The sequence below is a fragment of the Opisthocomus hoazin genome, chromosome 1 (assembly GCF_030867145.1).
Source record: "Opisthocomus hoazin isolate bOpiHoa1 chromosome 1, bOpiHoa1.hap1, whole genome shotgun sequence".
Classification (NCBI taxonomy): domain Eukaryota; kingdom Metazoa; phylum Chordata; class Aves; order Opisthocomiformes; family Opisthocomidae; genus Opisthocomus; species Opisthocomus hoazin.
The window spans coordinates 26,243,989-26,258,281 of NC_134414.1; the positions used below are offsets into that span (position 1 = coordinate 26,243,989).

Sequence of the window (14,293 nt, forward strand, 5' to 3'; positions counted from 1 at the left end):
GAGCAGCTGCCATGAGGGCGTGCAAACAATTTGTGCTTTTGTAATCTTCCTGTTGTATGTATCAGATAGGGGAAGCAGTCTTGATGTTCCCTCCCCTGCCCTCCTCAGTGCAGCCCTGGACTCAGCGTGTTCATGGACCACGTGATCAAAAGGATGGCTGGCATTCCAGACACGAATATTGTGTTGGGGTACCCTGACTGGTTCAGAGGATGCCAAGAGCTGTGCATGCACCTGCCAGAGAAAGTGGTCTTCACTATCCCAACACAGGCAGACAGGGTCACCTCATCCTTGCAGAGACTGCAAGGCACCATGGGTTCCCGTAGTTCAGGGCGTGTGGTGAAGAGATGTGGTTAAAGTGGGCTTGGCGCTGTCTGGGTAGCGCCCCATGAGGCTGGGGCGTGAGTGGTGTCTCCCACAGTGCTGCAGAGAGTCTTCTCCTTGCATGGGAAGAAGGTAGCAGTAGTCCCTGCAGTGCTGAGGGTGGTGGTATAGGAGACCCATGTGTAGTTTTTCAAGTCCATGCATCTACCTCAGTGGAGGTCTGCGTAAGAAGCTGCTGGGATTTACAGTCATAACCATCCTTGCTCAAGTGTTGGGTAGGGACATTGCTCCAATCAGCAGCACCCATACAGCTCAGGAACCCAGAAAAACATAAAGCTCTTGCTGAGCTTGCTGATTTCATTTTCCACTCCTTGGAGGAAGAGGCTTTGGGTGATGGCCCCTGGGCCCTCGGTCACTGTTTAGCCACTGAGCAGCAGCAGTTGCGGAATGTAAGGAACAATTGAAGTCTTGAACGTGGGCTTGTGCTCCTGAAGGTTGATAGGAGAGCGGTGAAGCCGTGCCAGCTCACAGTAAAAGTTCTCACCAGTGTTCTTCCACAGGAAAAAGCTTTGTGCCTGCTGCTCATTATCTCACATGGTCCTGGCAGTCTTAAGCCCTGAACTTCTAGCTGGCTCCACATCATCAGCAAAGACTTCCAGGAAAACACTGTGCATTTTGTTTCTTAGAGGAGAAGAGAGCTCCAGAGGCTCTCGGGATGTTCTCCCTGCCACAACCACAGGGTAAGCCACCTACTCTCTCCCCCAGAAGTACCTGCTGTTGAATGTGACCAGAGCTTGGGACAAGGAGGTGGGTCAGGCAGCACTGTGGTGTCCCTTGGGCTCTGTGTGAGTGGGATGAGTGGTGTTGCTGTGTGAAAGAGGAAAGGGTAGACTATAGGGTTGGTGGCATGGGCCATCTGCATGGAGTGGGTGAGAGTGCAGCCGTGTGCTGCCAAGTAGGACCTCCAGCTGAGAAAGGAAAGGCTGCTTGGAATAGCTTTGAGGCCCATACATCACAGGGTTCGCTTGGTCTATGGAAGAGGGACAGCTAATGTGAGGTCCCACGCGTGAGGAATATGAGCCCCCAACTGCTTCAACCCACTGAACTTCTGTTGCACCAGGGTAGGTGCTGGTGGAGCGACAGCCCGTTGCTCCCTGGAAATGAGGTCTCTCACGGCGTTTCCTGCCTGGCTTTCCGCACGGCCCTCTCTGCTCACGGCCATGGCTGTGTGCCCTTTGGGCGTGCTCTCGGCAGCGGGTGAGGCTGCACAAGATCTACAGCTGCTCAGAAACAGGGGGAGCCCCTCAAGCTTTGGGGATGGTGGTTGTTCAATGCTGCTGCTGCTTTCACAGCTCAGCACCTAGCAGTCATCTGCCTGGAGCGCACCCGCTTCAAGGGCATGCTGAATGTGCTCTCATAGCTCTTTTGTGAAGAAATGTGTAAAAATAGCCTGTGTTGGCACTGCGTGCAAGGCCAGAGACAAGTGGTGGTGCATGACAATGGGAGCAGATGACAACAGCATGAACCTCTGGGAACCAAAAGCTTTTAGTGATACAAGAGAAATCTTGTTTACAACAAGAAAAGGGCTCCCTGGCATGATGGGAAGTGAAGTAGAAATTTTAGAGGCAATCTGGTTTTGAGGTTGAAAGTGGCCTCGATGTTACCGTAGGGTTTCTTAGGCACTAGAGTAACACAAATAATCCACAGCACTTCTTCCACTGTGCTTTTCCACAGGCACTACTTTAATGGATGTTAATTAGCATGGTCTTAATTACTGTGAAATGTGTGTAACCCTTCAGCAAAGAGCAGTGTGGAACTGTCATTGGGTAGAACGTTCCTGGGGCACCAGGGGAGAGAATCTTTAAGCAGAACATTGCTGGGGGGGGGTGGCCGGTCCTCTGGCCGCTGCAGGGTGCAGAGCCTGAGCTAAGCCTCTGCACCTGTGGGCAGTGGGGAGCAGTTTCTCCCTGTCCTTGTCCCCACGGTGCTAAGGGTTCACTTTGCTCAGGAACACCTTGGCTCTGGTAGAGCAGCGGTACTCTGGTGCCCTTGTGCTGAGCTCTCATGTCACTGGAGGGACTGGGGCTGAGGGATGTCCAAAGAAGTGTGTTGCAGATAGGGTGCCTGGATTCCTCGCATGGATGTAGGGAGAAAGTGAGAGAGAGGAAAGTGAGGAAAAACATGACCTGCTGTCATCCTGTGCATCTTCTGGGAGCTGTATCGAAGGGGAGGGGAGTGCAGCACAGTGCACAGCCCTGCTGCTGCCGAGGCTGAGGTCAGCTGCCTGCGTGCGTGTGGCCAGGGCCACCTGAGGTGCCCTGGGGCCTCAGGACCACAGCTGGGGCCTGGCAGCTCCTGCAGTGTCTCAGTCCCTGCATGGCGCTGGGCTGCGGGACCACAGACGCCTCCTGCTCCTTCTGAGTACCGACCTGGTGGCACCTTCCATGTTGTTTGCTGTCAGCTTCTGTTACATCCCAGATAAAGACATCGGAACAGGCTGCCCAGGGAGGTGGTGGAGTCCCCATCCCTGGAGGGTTTCAAAAAGCGTGTAGACGTGGCACTTTGGGACATGGTTTAGCAGGCATGTTGGTGCTGGGGTGATGGTTGGACTTGATGATCTTAGAGGTCTTTTCCAACCTTAGTGATTGTATAAAGCAGCCCCTGGATGGATTATTTATCTTGTAAGCACGGCAGCGCGTGGCAGCAGCAGTTCTGCAGGAGCCGGAGCCATGGTGTGCACCCGGGCAGCTGCCTGCGGGTCTGAGGCTCGTTGGACGGATGGCGGGGGGGCAGCACCCTTCTTCTCCGGAACTTTCTTCCACTTTAAAGACCCGAAGGGCCGAACCCAGGTGGGAAAGCCCAGTGGAGCGTTTCGGGTTCAGGGCTGCGGGCTGGATCCGCAAGCTGGGGCTGCGACGCCGGCGGTGGAGGGATGTGGCGGGGGGCGGGAAACGCAGCAGCCTGAGGTGAAAGAATGAATCATTTCCCCGCTTTCATGCCTGGAGACCCTCGCTGCGGGGAGGGCGAGCCACAAAGGACCCTGCTGCGATGGCCGGGGCTGGTGTGGGGTGCGCGGAGGGGCTCCCCCAAACACAGCCAGACTCGGGCGGGCCTGGGGCGCGGCAGCCGCCCTGCACCCGGGGCGGGGGCTGCGGGGCGGGGCGGCCGGGGGTGGCAGAGCCAATGGGAGCCACACCCAATGTGCGCCACAGCCAATGGGCGCCGCCGCCAATGTGCGCCACAGCCAATGGGTGCTCCGTGCTGTGCGGGCGCTGCCGGCGGAGCCTTTAAAAGGCGGCGGCGGTCGCTCCGCGCCGGGCGCTGGTGGCCGTGCCGTGCCGTGCCGTGCCGTGCCGTGCCGTGCCGTGCCGTGCCGTGCCTCCCATGCGCCTGCCGAGCATGTCGCAGCCCTTCCTGCTGGCGCCCATCGCCGAGTGCGCCCCGGGGCCGCTCGGCCCTCAGCTCCGCCTGGCGGTGCTGGGCGCGCGCGGCGTCGGCAAGAGCGGTGAGTGTGGGGGGGTGGCGGGTCCGTCCCCTCTCCGTCCGTCCCCTCTCTGTCCGTCCCCATCCCCTGTCCGCCCGCGCCCTGTCCGCCCGCCCCGCCTAACGCGGCCGCTCCGTCTTTCAGCCATGATCGTGCGGTTCCTGACGAAGCGGTTCATCGGGGACTACGAGCCCAACACAGGTGAGCCGGCGAGGCGCGGCGGGGGGGGGTCGGGCGGCGGGTCCACCCCCCCCCCCCCATCCCACCGGCGTGTGGGTGACGGCTCTTCCCTCCGCAGGCAACCTCTACTCCCGGCTGGTCCGGCTGGAGGGGGACCACGTTGCCGTGCAGATCCAGGACACGCCGGGGTGCATCCAGGTAGGGAGACGCTTCGGCCCGCCCCAAGGCCCGGCCTTCGAGCTCCGGGTTCCGGCGGGGCGGGACCCCCCTCCGGACCCTGTCGCGGCGCTGCACGTGACACGGGCTTCACGCTGTCGCGACGCGCTAACGGCTCTGTGCTCTCTCTCTGTCGTGCCGCGGGTGCAGGAGGACTGCGTGCAGGTGCTGGACTCCCTGTCCAGGTGCGTGAGGTGGGCAGAGGGCTTCCTCCTGGTCTACTCCATCACCGACGGCAGCAGCTACCAGTCGGTCCGACCCCTCTACCAGCACATCCGCCAGGTCCACCCGGACGCCAGGACCCCCGTCATCATAGTGGGCAACAAAGCGGACCTCCTCCATGCCAGGCAAGTGCAGGCGAAAGAGGGGCTGCGGCTGGCGAGCGAGCTGGGCAGCCTGTTCTTGGAGATCTCCACCAGCGACGACTCCCAGGGCGTCTGCGACGTTTTCCAGTATCTTTGCAAGGAGGTCAGCAAACTGCAGCACGCCGGCAGCGTGGACAGGAGGCGGTCGTCCATCATCCCCCGGCCCAAGTCTCCCAACATGCAAGACCTGAAGAGACGTTTCAAACAGGCTTTGTCTTCCAAAGTCAAATAAACCTCCGTCCCCCCCCCGATGAGATCCTGCGTGACTTAACAGACTTTATTTTTGTAAACTGGTTAATAAAAATCTTTATTTTTGTACTAATGCCAGCAGCATGGAAGTAAGTATGTTGAAGCTCGTGATTTCCTTGCCATTCTCTCTCGTTTGACTGGTTGGGTTATTTTTACACACACACAAAAAAAATGCTGCATAGCAACGAAATAGAGGTAGTTGGGGATTTCTGCCAGGAGGTTTTGATTCCGTTCCTGCATTGGGCTGGGATTTGCTGTTTTACTTTGCTCAAATGACTTTTTTTGGGGCCTCAGTTTCCTCTTTGTAAAATGGAAATGATGTAGATATGACACCCCACCTACCTTCACAAAATGCTCGGAAAGCCTTTGGTGGCAAGCTTTATATGGAGAGAGAAAAAAAAAAAGCTTTATTAAACATGAAAATATAAAACTGTCTGTAAGCATTCCAGTTGCAATAGGATCACTTTCCTCGCTCACCAACTGCTGTTTTGCTTGCACTTGTAATCACCTGAGCCATGATAAGCTGTTAAGAATTAGTTCCAATTTCTGATGTGCTTTAGAGATCTGTCGCGCAGAATTAATCTTCTGAGCCCAAAGCATTGAACAGGAGGGCTGAGTGTCTCCTACAGATTACCGTGGGACAAAGTGCTGAGCAATCCGCAGCAGAGGAGTGTGTGGGATGGCTGTTGCTTTCTCTGGAGGTATGGGATAGGAAGGACTGATGCATAGGTTCTCTTAACAGAAAATAGCTACATTTAAAAGGAATCACATGTTTATCATCCCCAGGGCAATTCTGTAGCCATTGGAAACAGATTAGACATTTCACTTTTATGTCACATAAGCTCTACACCATACCAGAATGTTATTTGTTAACTGTTTGCTGGATGCCTAAGCATGGAAGGTGGGCTTTGCGCTTCAGATATGCCTCTGAAGTATGTGCGTTGTGCTGGTAGAAAACAAAGCTCTGCTCCATGCCGAGCAGAAAGAGTGGAAGTGGAGTAATCTGTACAGGGGCAAACTTGCTGTTGCTGCTCACATGTGACTCCAGTAAGATTTTTTTATTATTGTTTTATTTTCATAGCGTAAGTCCAAAGAGCCTTTTCTTCTTGCTGTTGTTAGGAAAGGCAGGTAACTGCTGTGTAAGTCCCTTGTAGTTAGTGGGCAGTATCTGTTGTTTCTGACTGCCAGGGCTTGAAAATTTCTGGGACGCCTCCGCTCCTGATATGCAAATGAAAGTCTTCATGATGGTGGTAATCAAGAGAGGGGTGACTGAGCAAGATGATGCTCTGCAAGGAAGCATCAGAAGCCCTTTTTATCACTGGGTAGGGTGTGGGATGCCAGCAGCACTATTTCCCCATCCGGGGCCATACGCACAGCATCAGCCCGGGCATGCTGCCTGGACGTCTCCTCTCTGAAGGCCCTGTGCTGCTCTACCAAAAGGAGCGGGAGAGCTGAAGGGAGGCAGCTCCAGACCTGTAGGACCAGACTGAAACTGGGACTGCGAACTGGGTCTATAACTCTTGAATTAATGGAAGTGCAAAAGCATGGTGACAGCCTAGACAAATAAAAGTACTGTTTAAAACACATTTTAAGTATTTCTTCACTGTGAGATTTGCTCTGTCAGGCCCAGGACTCTGGGTTGGGGGCTCAAAGGGGAGCAGGGGGACGGGATTAACGAGAATGAGCACATCCCTGGCAGAATCACAGAATGGTCAGGGTTGGAAGGGACCTCTGTGGGTCATCTAGTCCAGCCCTCTGCCAAAGCAGGGTCACCTACAGCAGGCTGCACAGGACCTTGTCCAGGCAGGTCTTGAATGTCTTTAGAGAAGGAGACTCCACAGCCTCTCTGGGCAGCCTGTTCCAGTGCTCTGTCACCCTCAGGGGGAAGAAGGTCTTCCTCATGTTCAGGTGGACCTTCCTGTGCTTCAGTTTGTGCCCATTGCCCCTTGTCCTGTCACTGGGCACCACTGAAAAGAGTCTGGCCCCATCTTCCTGACACCCACCCTTAAGAGATTTGTAGGCATTTATAAGGTCCCCTGGCAGCTTTCTCCAGGCTAAACAAGCCCAGCTCCTTCAGCCTTTCCTCATAGGAGAGATGCTCCAGTCCCCTCACCATCCTCGTAGCCCTCCGCTGGACTCTCTCCAGTAGCTCCTCATCTTTCTTGAAGTAAGGAGTCCAGAACTGGACACAGTACTCCAGATGGGGCCTCACTAGGGCAGTATAGAGGGGAAGGAGAACCTCCCTCAACCTACTGGCCACACTCCTCTTAATGCACCCTAGGATCCCATTGGCCTTCTTGGCAGCCAGGGCACACTGCTGGCTCATGGTTAATCTGTCGTCCACCAGGACACCCAGGTCCCTCTCCGCAGAGCTGCTCTCCAGCAGGTCCGCCCCAAGCCTGTACTGGTGCATGGGGTTGTTCCTCCCCAGGTGCAGGACCCTGCACTTGCCCTTGTTGAACTTCATCAGGTTCTTCTGCGCCCAACTCTCCAGCCTGTCCAGGTCACGCTGAATGGCAGCACAGCCTTCCAGTGTATCCACCACACCTCCCAGTTTTGTATGATCAGCAAACTTGCTGAGGGTACATTCTAACTCTTCAGGTCATTGATGAAGAAGTTAAACAAGACTGGGCCCAGTACTGACCCCTGGGGGACACCACTAGTTACCAGCCTCCAACTAGACTCAGCGCCGCTGATGACAACCCTCTGAGTTCTGCCATTCAGCCAGTTCTCTATCCACTTCACCGACCACTCATCCAGCCCACACTTCCTGAGCTTCCCTAGGAGGATGTTATGGGAGACAGTGTCGGAAGCCTTTCTGAAGTCTAGGTAGACAACATCCACTGCTCTCCCCTCATCTACCCAGCCAGTCATGCCATCATAGAAAGCTATCAGACTGGTCAAGCATGGTTTCCCCTTGGTGAATCCATGTTGACTACTCCTGATAATCTTCTTTTCCTCCACTTGCTTGTTGATGACTTCCAGAATGAGTTGCTCCATCGCCTTTCCCGGGATGGAGGTGAGGCTGACCGGCCTGTAGTTCCCTGGGTCCTCCTTCTTGCCCTTTTTGAAAATTGGAGTGGCAGACTTGAACTCACCACACAGGCCAGGCATTCCTGTGGAAATTTGAAGGGGAGTTTGAAAAATCACAAGCGGGATGTTTATGCAGCATTTCACCATCCTGAAATCATGGACAACAAATTGTTTCCATGAGAAATTACCACTATGAGACGGTTTTGGTAATTTTTTAAACTGTAGCTTTTGTCTTTGGAAATGACGAAGCTTGATTTCCTGCTCGTGCATCTGGTACAGATTTTCACGGAGCAAGTTGCTAAAGGTATCCAGCTCATACATGGGTGTAAAATATGCTAAAAGGTCAGGTGACTTGTACTGGACCTCTCTGCATCTCACCATGGTCATCAAAGGCCAGGCAAAAAAAAGCAATAGGCACCCGACCTCTGGTGCCTCCCACTGCCCTTCCATGAGCCTTTAAAAGCCACCAGCAGCTGCCCTGGCAGTAGGGTGATACAGGGAGAGAGGTTGGGCAGGAGGCTGCCGGGCACACGAGGGGGAGAGATGGGCAGGAGGAGCAGGAAGGTAAATGCAGAGATTTTCCCCATCTCTCTCCTATGGGAAGAACCTACAGAGAGGCCCCTCGTTACGCAGGCACCCACATTCAGGTGGAGATGCAAACCCTCCCATCCCCTCCCCACACTGTCGGGCTGGCTCAGCCACATGCTGGGAGCAGGACGAGGCCTCTCAGGAATGTAACGGGGAATTGCACTGGCCAAAGCACAACCATGGCAGCAAGGGAGGGCTGCTCCGACCCGCCTCCAGCCTAAGGCAGCAGCTGAGCTGGGGTGTTCCAGGTAATGCTTTCGGTACAGGTACATAAATCAGGCATTTCAGCTGTTTGTCAGAGTTTTCCCTGGCTGGCACAGATTTACCTTCACCCAGAAGTTTTCAGCCCGTGCGACCCTGAGCTGACAGGCAAAGAGCAGGAGGAGCCTGCTGGCTCCCAGCTTGTTTTGTCCTGGCATTTTCTTCAGTTCTGGGCGAGTGGACAGAGGGGCACACCAGGGCAGGGAGGGAAAACCATTTCTCACTGCTAGCAGAGGAGCTCCAAAGCCTTGTTTCTCTTAGACCATGGCCATTTGCACCCTCCCTACTGAATACTTGCCATCACCAGTCTCTAAGCCTTTCACCCAGAGGCCAGGGTGGCTTCAGGAGGTGAAGTGGGGCATGGCCTGGCCTTTCTCCTTCATCACAGGAAAATATGTGTCTGCCTCCTTCTTCCTGCCACCTCCACTATGAAACAGAATCACAGCAATTTCCCCTGGCAAGATAGATGAGTGGATTTTCAGAAGCAGAGATGCGTGCAGCATCACACGCTATTATGGCTGCTACTACATCAGCATCTCCCCCCTGTTGGGCTGTTTTGTCTAGTTATCTCACAGCACTGAAATCATCTGGTAATGCGTTAAGACTTCATGAATTTTAAAAAAGCTGCTGCCACCAACCTGTTCCGTGTGCTTCAGCTCAGGAGCTGCAGATCCCTAGACAGAGATAGGGGTGTTTTCTTCAAAAGACTTTATGGATGTCCCCTTGCTTTCTGCCCTGCTTGAGCAGCCTGGACCTGGGCTGGTTCCTCGCTCCCTCTTGACAGGCACCTGGCCCCCGGCATATGTGATAGTCAGTGCTGCAGGTCCACGCTGTACTTCTGTGGTTTGTTCATATGAAGGACCGTGGACAAGATGGACTGTGTTCACGCTGTGGGCAAGAGCGGGGTTCCAGCTTCAGACAGGGAGCAAAAGTGGTTGAGGCTCAGATGGATGGATGGATGGATGACTAGAAACAAATCGGTATCTCATGCCTGGACCTCCTATAAAATAATTTTAATTCTGGGGGAATTCAATAGCTTTTGTTGGAGTTGCTGTTTATTTAGGAAGACCTGAATAGATTCAGAATGAAGTCCTTTAGGGAAAGTGGACCTTTTGTAGCAGTTGTTGCACTTAGGAAATGACCATTGGCGATTCATACCAGTAAGGCAACAGAATCTCTTCACTTGCTCCTAAACCCAGGATCCGAAGCCAGTTGTCCCTCTAGTAGCAGTATCTCCGGGGACGATGCTGTTGCTGCATCACTGCACTGAGGTACATGCAGTTTTCCAAAGACCTGTCTTCCCGAGAGACCTTCAGAGTGATGTCACTGAAAAGCTTACTATCAGTTAGAGCATGGCTCACAAAACACAAGCTCAGCTTGGATTTTGGGTAATTAGTGACAATTCAGACTTCCAGAAAACCCCATTGATTCTCGGATTTGCTTTTCCACTGCTCTCTTCTTTACACCTATCTAAAATGAAGGAGAAAGCAATACCTTTTTACTGAAAATGGTTTTCAGATAACTGTTTTATGATTTTTCTTATTACATTCATTGCTTGATGCTCTTGCCTGAAAGAAGCATAAATACATATTGTGACTCGTGCCACTGTACATTGTGCGTTGCGGAACATAACCAGTTATATACTATCTTCCCACTACCAAAAGAAAAATTAGGATATAGAAATTGAACATTCATTTCACTGGCCTATGATACTTTATTTACAACTAAAAAGCTGTGTAGTAACGTTTGCATGATGATTATAGAGCTCCATAGATGTTACAACTGGGGTTCTTAAAAATGCACTCGGTTGTTTACTATCCATGCTTTCCTTCCCGGACTGAAAATAACCACCCGTGGGAGAAACCCTCGCCCAGAGTCCCTCATGGTGTGAGCTGCTGTGTATAGGTGGCTGCTTTAGCCCCATGCCTTGTCCTCTGGGCTTTGCTGGACAAATGCTTGGGCAAAGGCATCTGCCCACGTATCCGGGCTTGAGGGGTCATGGTTCAGCGAACTGTATTTTGCTCTTGATCTGTGCACAATATTGCCATTAAAATGTATCTGTCCAGGAAATTGCGCAAGGTTACTTAATAGTCAACCTGCATTACTGGGAAGCGGTAATTAATTCTTAAAGCTGGAATATTTCTCTTCTAAGGTATTTGGCTTTTTCCCCACGACTAAAAACATCCTCTTCTCAGGTTTCAAATGGTCCCTGTAAACATTTCATAGTAATTTCCCCCCTTGGGATGGTAAGCCAATATCAGAAAATATTGTTTTTGGGTGTAGCTCTGAGAAGAGTGGATTAAACTCTCCCCTGACTGGGGCAGCAAGGTGAATTACAAACTCCGGTCCTGCAGCTGCATACTTCCTTCCCCTCCTGCAAACAAATCCCAGCACAGGCAAATCCACGTGTCTGTTGTCTGGGGCTCACAGTCCTGAACCCTTCCAGGAGCCTTTAAGAACATAGTTTGATCTGAACCACACTCAGCAAGCAGACTTCCCGCTGGTACTGTTTCTTTCAATATTAAGAAGTCTAAAGGTTGCTTTAACCCTGATAGAACTGGCAGAAGACCGAGGAGTGCAGAGATCACGGAGAAACCACAGCAACAGCAGCGTGGTATAGGCAGCCCCCTAAGATCTGAAGCAGCTAAGGAGGTGCTGCCTGCCTGTAACACAACAGCAGGCAGTAAATAGGGATGTGATTAGGCTGATTTGGGTGAAGACAGATGGACTGCGCTCAGCTGCTGGGGAGGAAAAGGCCTGGCTGCCACCCTGTGATGCCCAGTGCCAGTTGATGGGGGCAACTGCCCCTCCAGCCCCCAGGAGTTAGCCCTGGGTCCTTGCCCAGCAGCCCAGGAGACTCCCCTCACCTGAACTAACATATCTTGGCAGCTTTGGAGCAAAGTGTCCTCTACAGCCCATGAAGAGAAGGAGGCACATCTGGCCATTTTTGCTGCTCCACAGGGAGGGCCCACCCTGGGTGAAGGGTGCCCCATCTTGGGCAGCCCCTCCCGGGTCTGTGCACCCCAGCAGTGAGGACACAAGTCCACGGTCCAGATTTAGTGTTTCATCACTCTTCACCATCTTTGAGCAGCCACATTTCCTCCATCCACCTCTGAACCGAGTTGGGAAAATGCTGGCCAGGCTTTAGACATGAAGTGACTGCTGCATCAGCACAGGCAGGAGGGGCATTTCAGGATTTTATACCACAACTATGATTTTTTTTTTACCCTTTTGCTCACCCCTTCACGTCTCAGAGAGTGTATAGAGGCTAAAACAGCGAGCTTTATTTGTGTTTATTGCACTCTTTGAGGTGCCCAGTATCCCATTCAAGTGGCAATGTCCCTGTAGATTAAGAGTGCTTAAACCACAGCATTGGTCAAGAGTGCATTTTTCCATCTGTCCAAATGCTGCTCACATAGGGCCTATTAAAAGACCTCCTAATGGACCATTTCGTGGCTGTTGCACAAAAAGGCTTTGGCTGTTATTTAGAATGTGCAGATAAACTACCACACCTACTCTGTGCTAGGGGTTCCCCATCCCTTGGCCACCCAACAGAGGGAAAGAGGCCACACCATTTAAAGGAGAACCTCAGGAAAGCAGTGGTTCTTCTGGAGTGAGCACAAGCAGGTGCAGTTCTACAGGTGGGTTTGACTCCATTTTCCTTTAAACAGGTACCATCAAGTACAGAAGTGATTTGCTATTAAGAAGGTACATAAAATGTCAGATATGGAGGCTTATGTAGTTTTCCAGCACATAGCAAATGGATGCAGATGGAGCATGACTTCTGTAGTTCTTTTAGTATTTAAATATGAAGATACAAATGTAAGAGGTAGTCTGAGTCTCATGCGCCTATCTCACGCCAATGATCTTGGCGTAGAAAAGCCTATACAGAGAAGGGGGATCCACAGCCTCCCTGGGAACACGTTACCCAGGGAGGCTGTGGAGTCTCCTTCTCTGGAGCTATTCAAGACCCGCCTGGACAAGGTCCTGTGCAGCCTGCTCTAGGTGACCCTGCTTTGGCAGGGGAGTTGGACTAGATGACCCACAGAGGTCCCTTCCAACCCCGAACATTCTGTGAAATAAGGGCTATTAATAGGAGGCAGAGGTCTGTGCTTATTCAGGCTCATACCTGGAAGATAACATATGCTTCTGGTTGTTGAGATGTCTGCTAATTTTAGCTCTGGTTTTGAATAATGGAATAGTGTTATTAGTCTGATGTAAAACTGGTCATATTTCTTATGCAAAATTGCCACCTCAGTAATGAAACAGCCCACTTTGATTTTGCCTAGGTACTATAGAACAGCAGAAAATAAATATGCATGCAATTAGGCTAATTTGAGTGAACAAAGAGGTATTGCCTAATATAGCTAAGATTCCAAGAACTCCTGCATCAGATGCAATGAACTGTTTTCCCTGGCTTTTGATTGATTCAGGGATTTCTGAGCAAACTTGCTTAGAAGATGCTATCGTCCATTTGCCTTTGTTAATAAGATGTTCAGATACAAAGCTGGTAAAATATAAACAAGAACTGAAGCAGAACGGAGCTATTTTAATCTGGGCAATGAGCTGTCTTGCTGCCTGCATCATCCTCTTGCACAGTAAGGGGAAAACATTGGAGAAAACTGGCACTTTCACAGGTCCATCTCCACGTGGACACAGCAGAGAAGGAGAGGTAAAGAGAGGTCACTTCTGCTCCCTGCCACGCTGCACAGACACCTGCTTCTGAGCTGTACAAAGGAAACCGATAATTGTAAAAGCTTCTTACTCACGTGGAGGTAACATGGTGGGCTCCACCTTTGTTTGTGCCCTCCCTGGTCTTCAACATCCAGCTTAGTAGAGATCTGGGCTGAGGGACGTTACTTACAGCCATGGGGGAGGCTTCTCCTGGCAGTCGACCTTAAGTTTCCACAGTTGTGCCTATGCTGCCAGCTGAAAGAGGGCTGGTGACAAAATCCCAGCCCCAAGGCCCTGTGGGCTGGTCCGTACCCACTCTGCTTAAAACTAGCTGTTGCTAGATTAGCCAGCTCTACATGAAAAAGCCCTCAGTCCTGGGTCTCCTCTGGGCCTTCTGGGATACTTAGGTCTCTAATGACAATTTCCCCCTTTTTTTTTTTTCTCCTGCAGTTCAAAATATCCAAGATGATACGTGAGCTGTGTTTGAGCCCTTGAGGGTAGCATTCTTATAATGCAGTGCTTTGCATGCCACAAGGTGTGGCATGAGGCTTGTGGAGGTGTTTTAGGGTGCAATGCCCAATAGGGTGCTGTTAAAAGTCGTGTGGGAGGAACCTAGCACCACCTTGTCCATACGTGTCTTTTGGGGAGAACTTGTGGGAATGAGCTGTTCCCAGAGCAGTGCCCAGGCACTGGCTCAGCAGGAGCTGGCTGGGCTCACCCAAGGCAGAGCTAGGCAGTGACCTGTCAGCTGGAGTGGGTGGTCAGAGGTCCACCACAGAGGTTATGATCCTCTTTCAGGCCCCTGAAGAGACAAAACTGTTTACTCCAGTGAAGACCAGAATTTTTCTGTATAGCTCACCATTAATGTGGTGAGTTTGGCTCCATTGTCTTTGCCATTCCCCTTCACGTAGGTGCAGGGTCT

The 14,293-nt window shown here is 52.0% G+C and overlaps 1 protein-coding gene across 1 annotated transcript; it reads left to right on the forward strand.

Annotated features, from left to right (window-relative positions):
- Positions 1-3,665: 3,665 nt before the first annotated feature.
- RASL11A (RAS like family 11 member A) lies at positions 3,666-6,364 on the forward strand. Its single transcript, XM_075428048.1, has 4 exons — positions 3,666-3,826; positions 3,950-4,006; positions 4,104-4,183; positions 4,352-6,364. The coding sequence occupies exons 1-4, from the start codon at positions 3,706-3,708 to the stop codon at positions 4,796-4,798; spliced, it is 705 nt and encodes a 234-aa protein (XP_075284163.1). The 5' UTR covers positions 3,666-3,705; the 3' UTR covers positions 4,799-6,364.
- Positions 6,365-14,293: the final 7,929 nt, after the last annotated feature.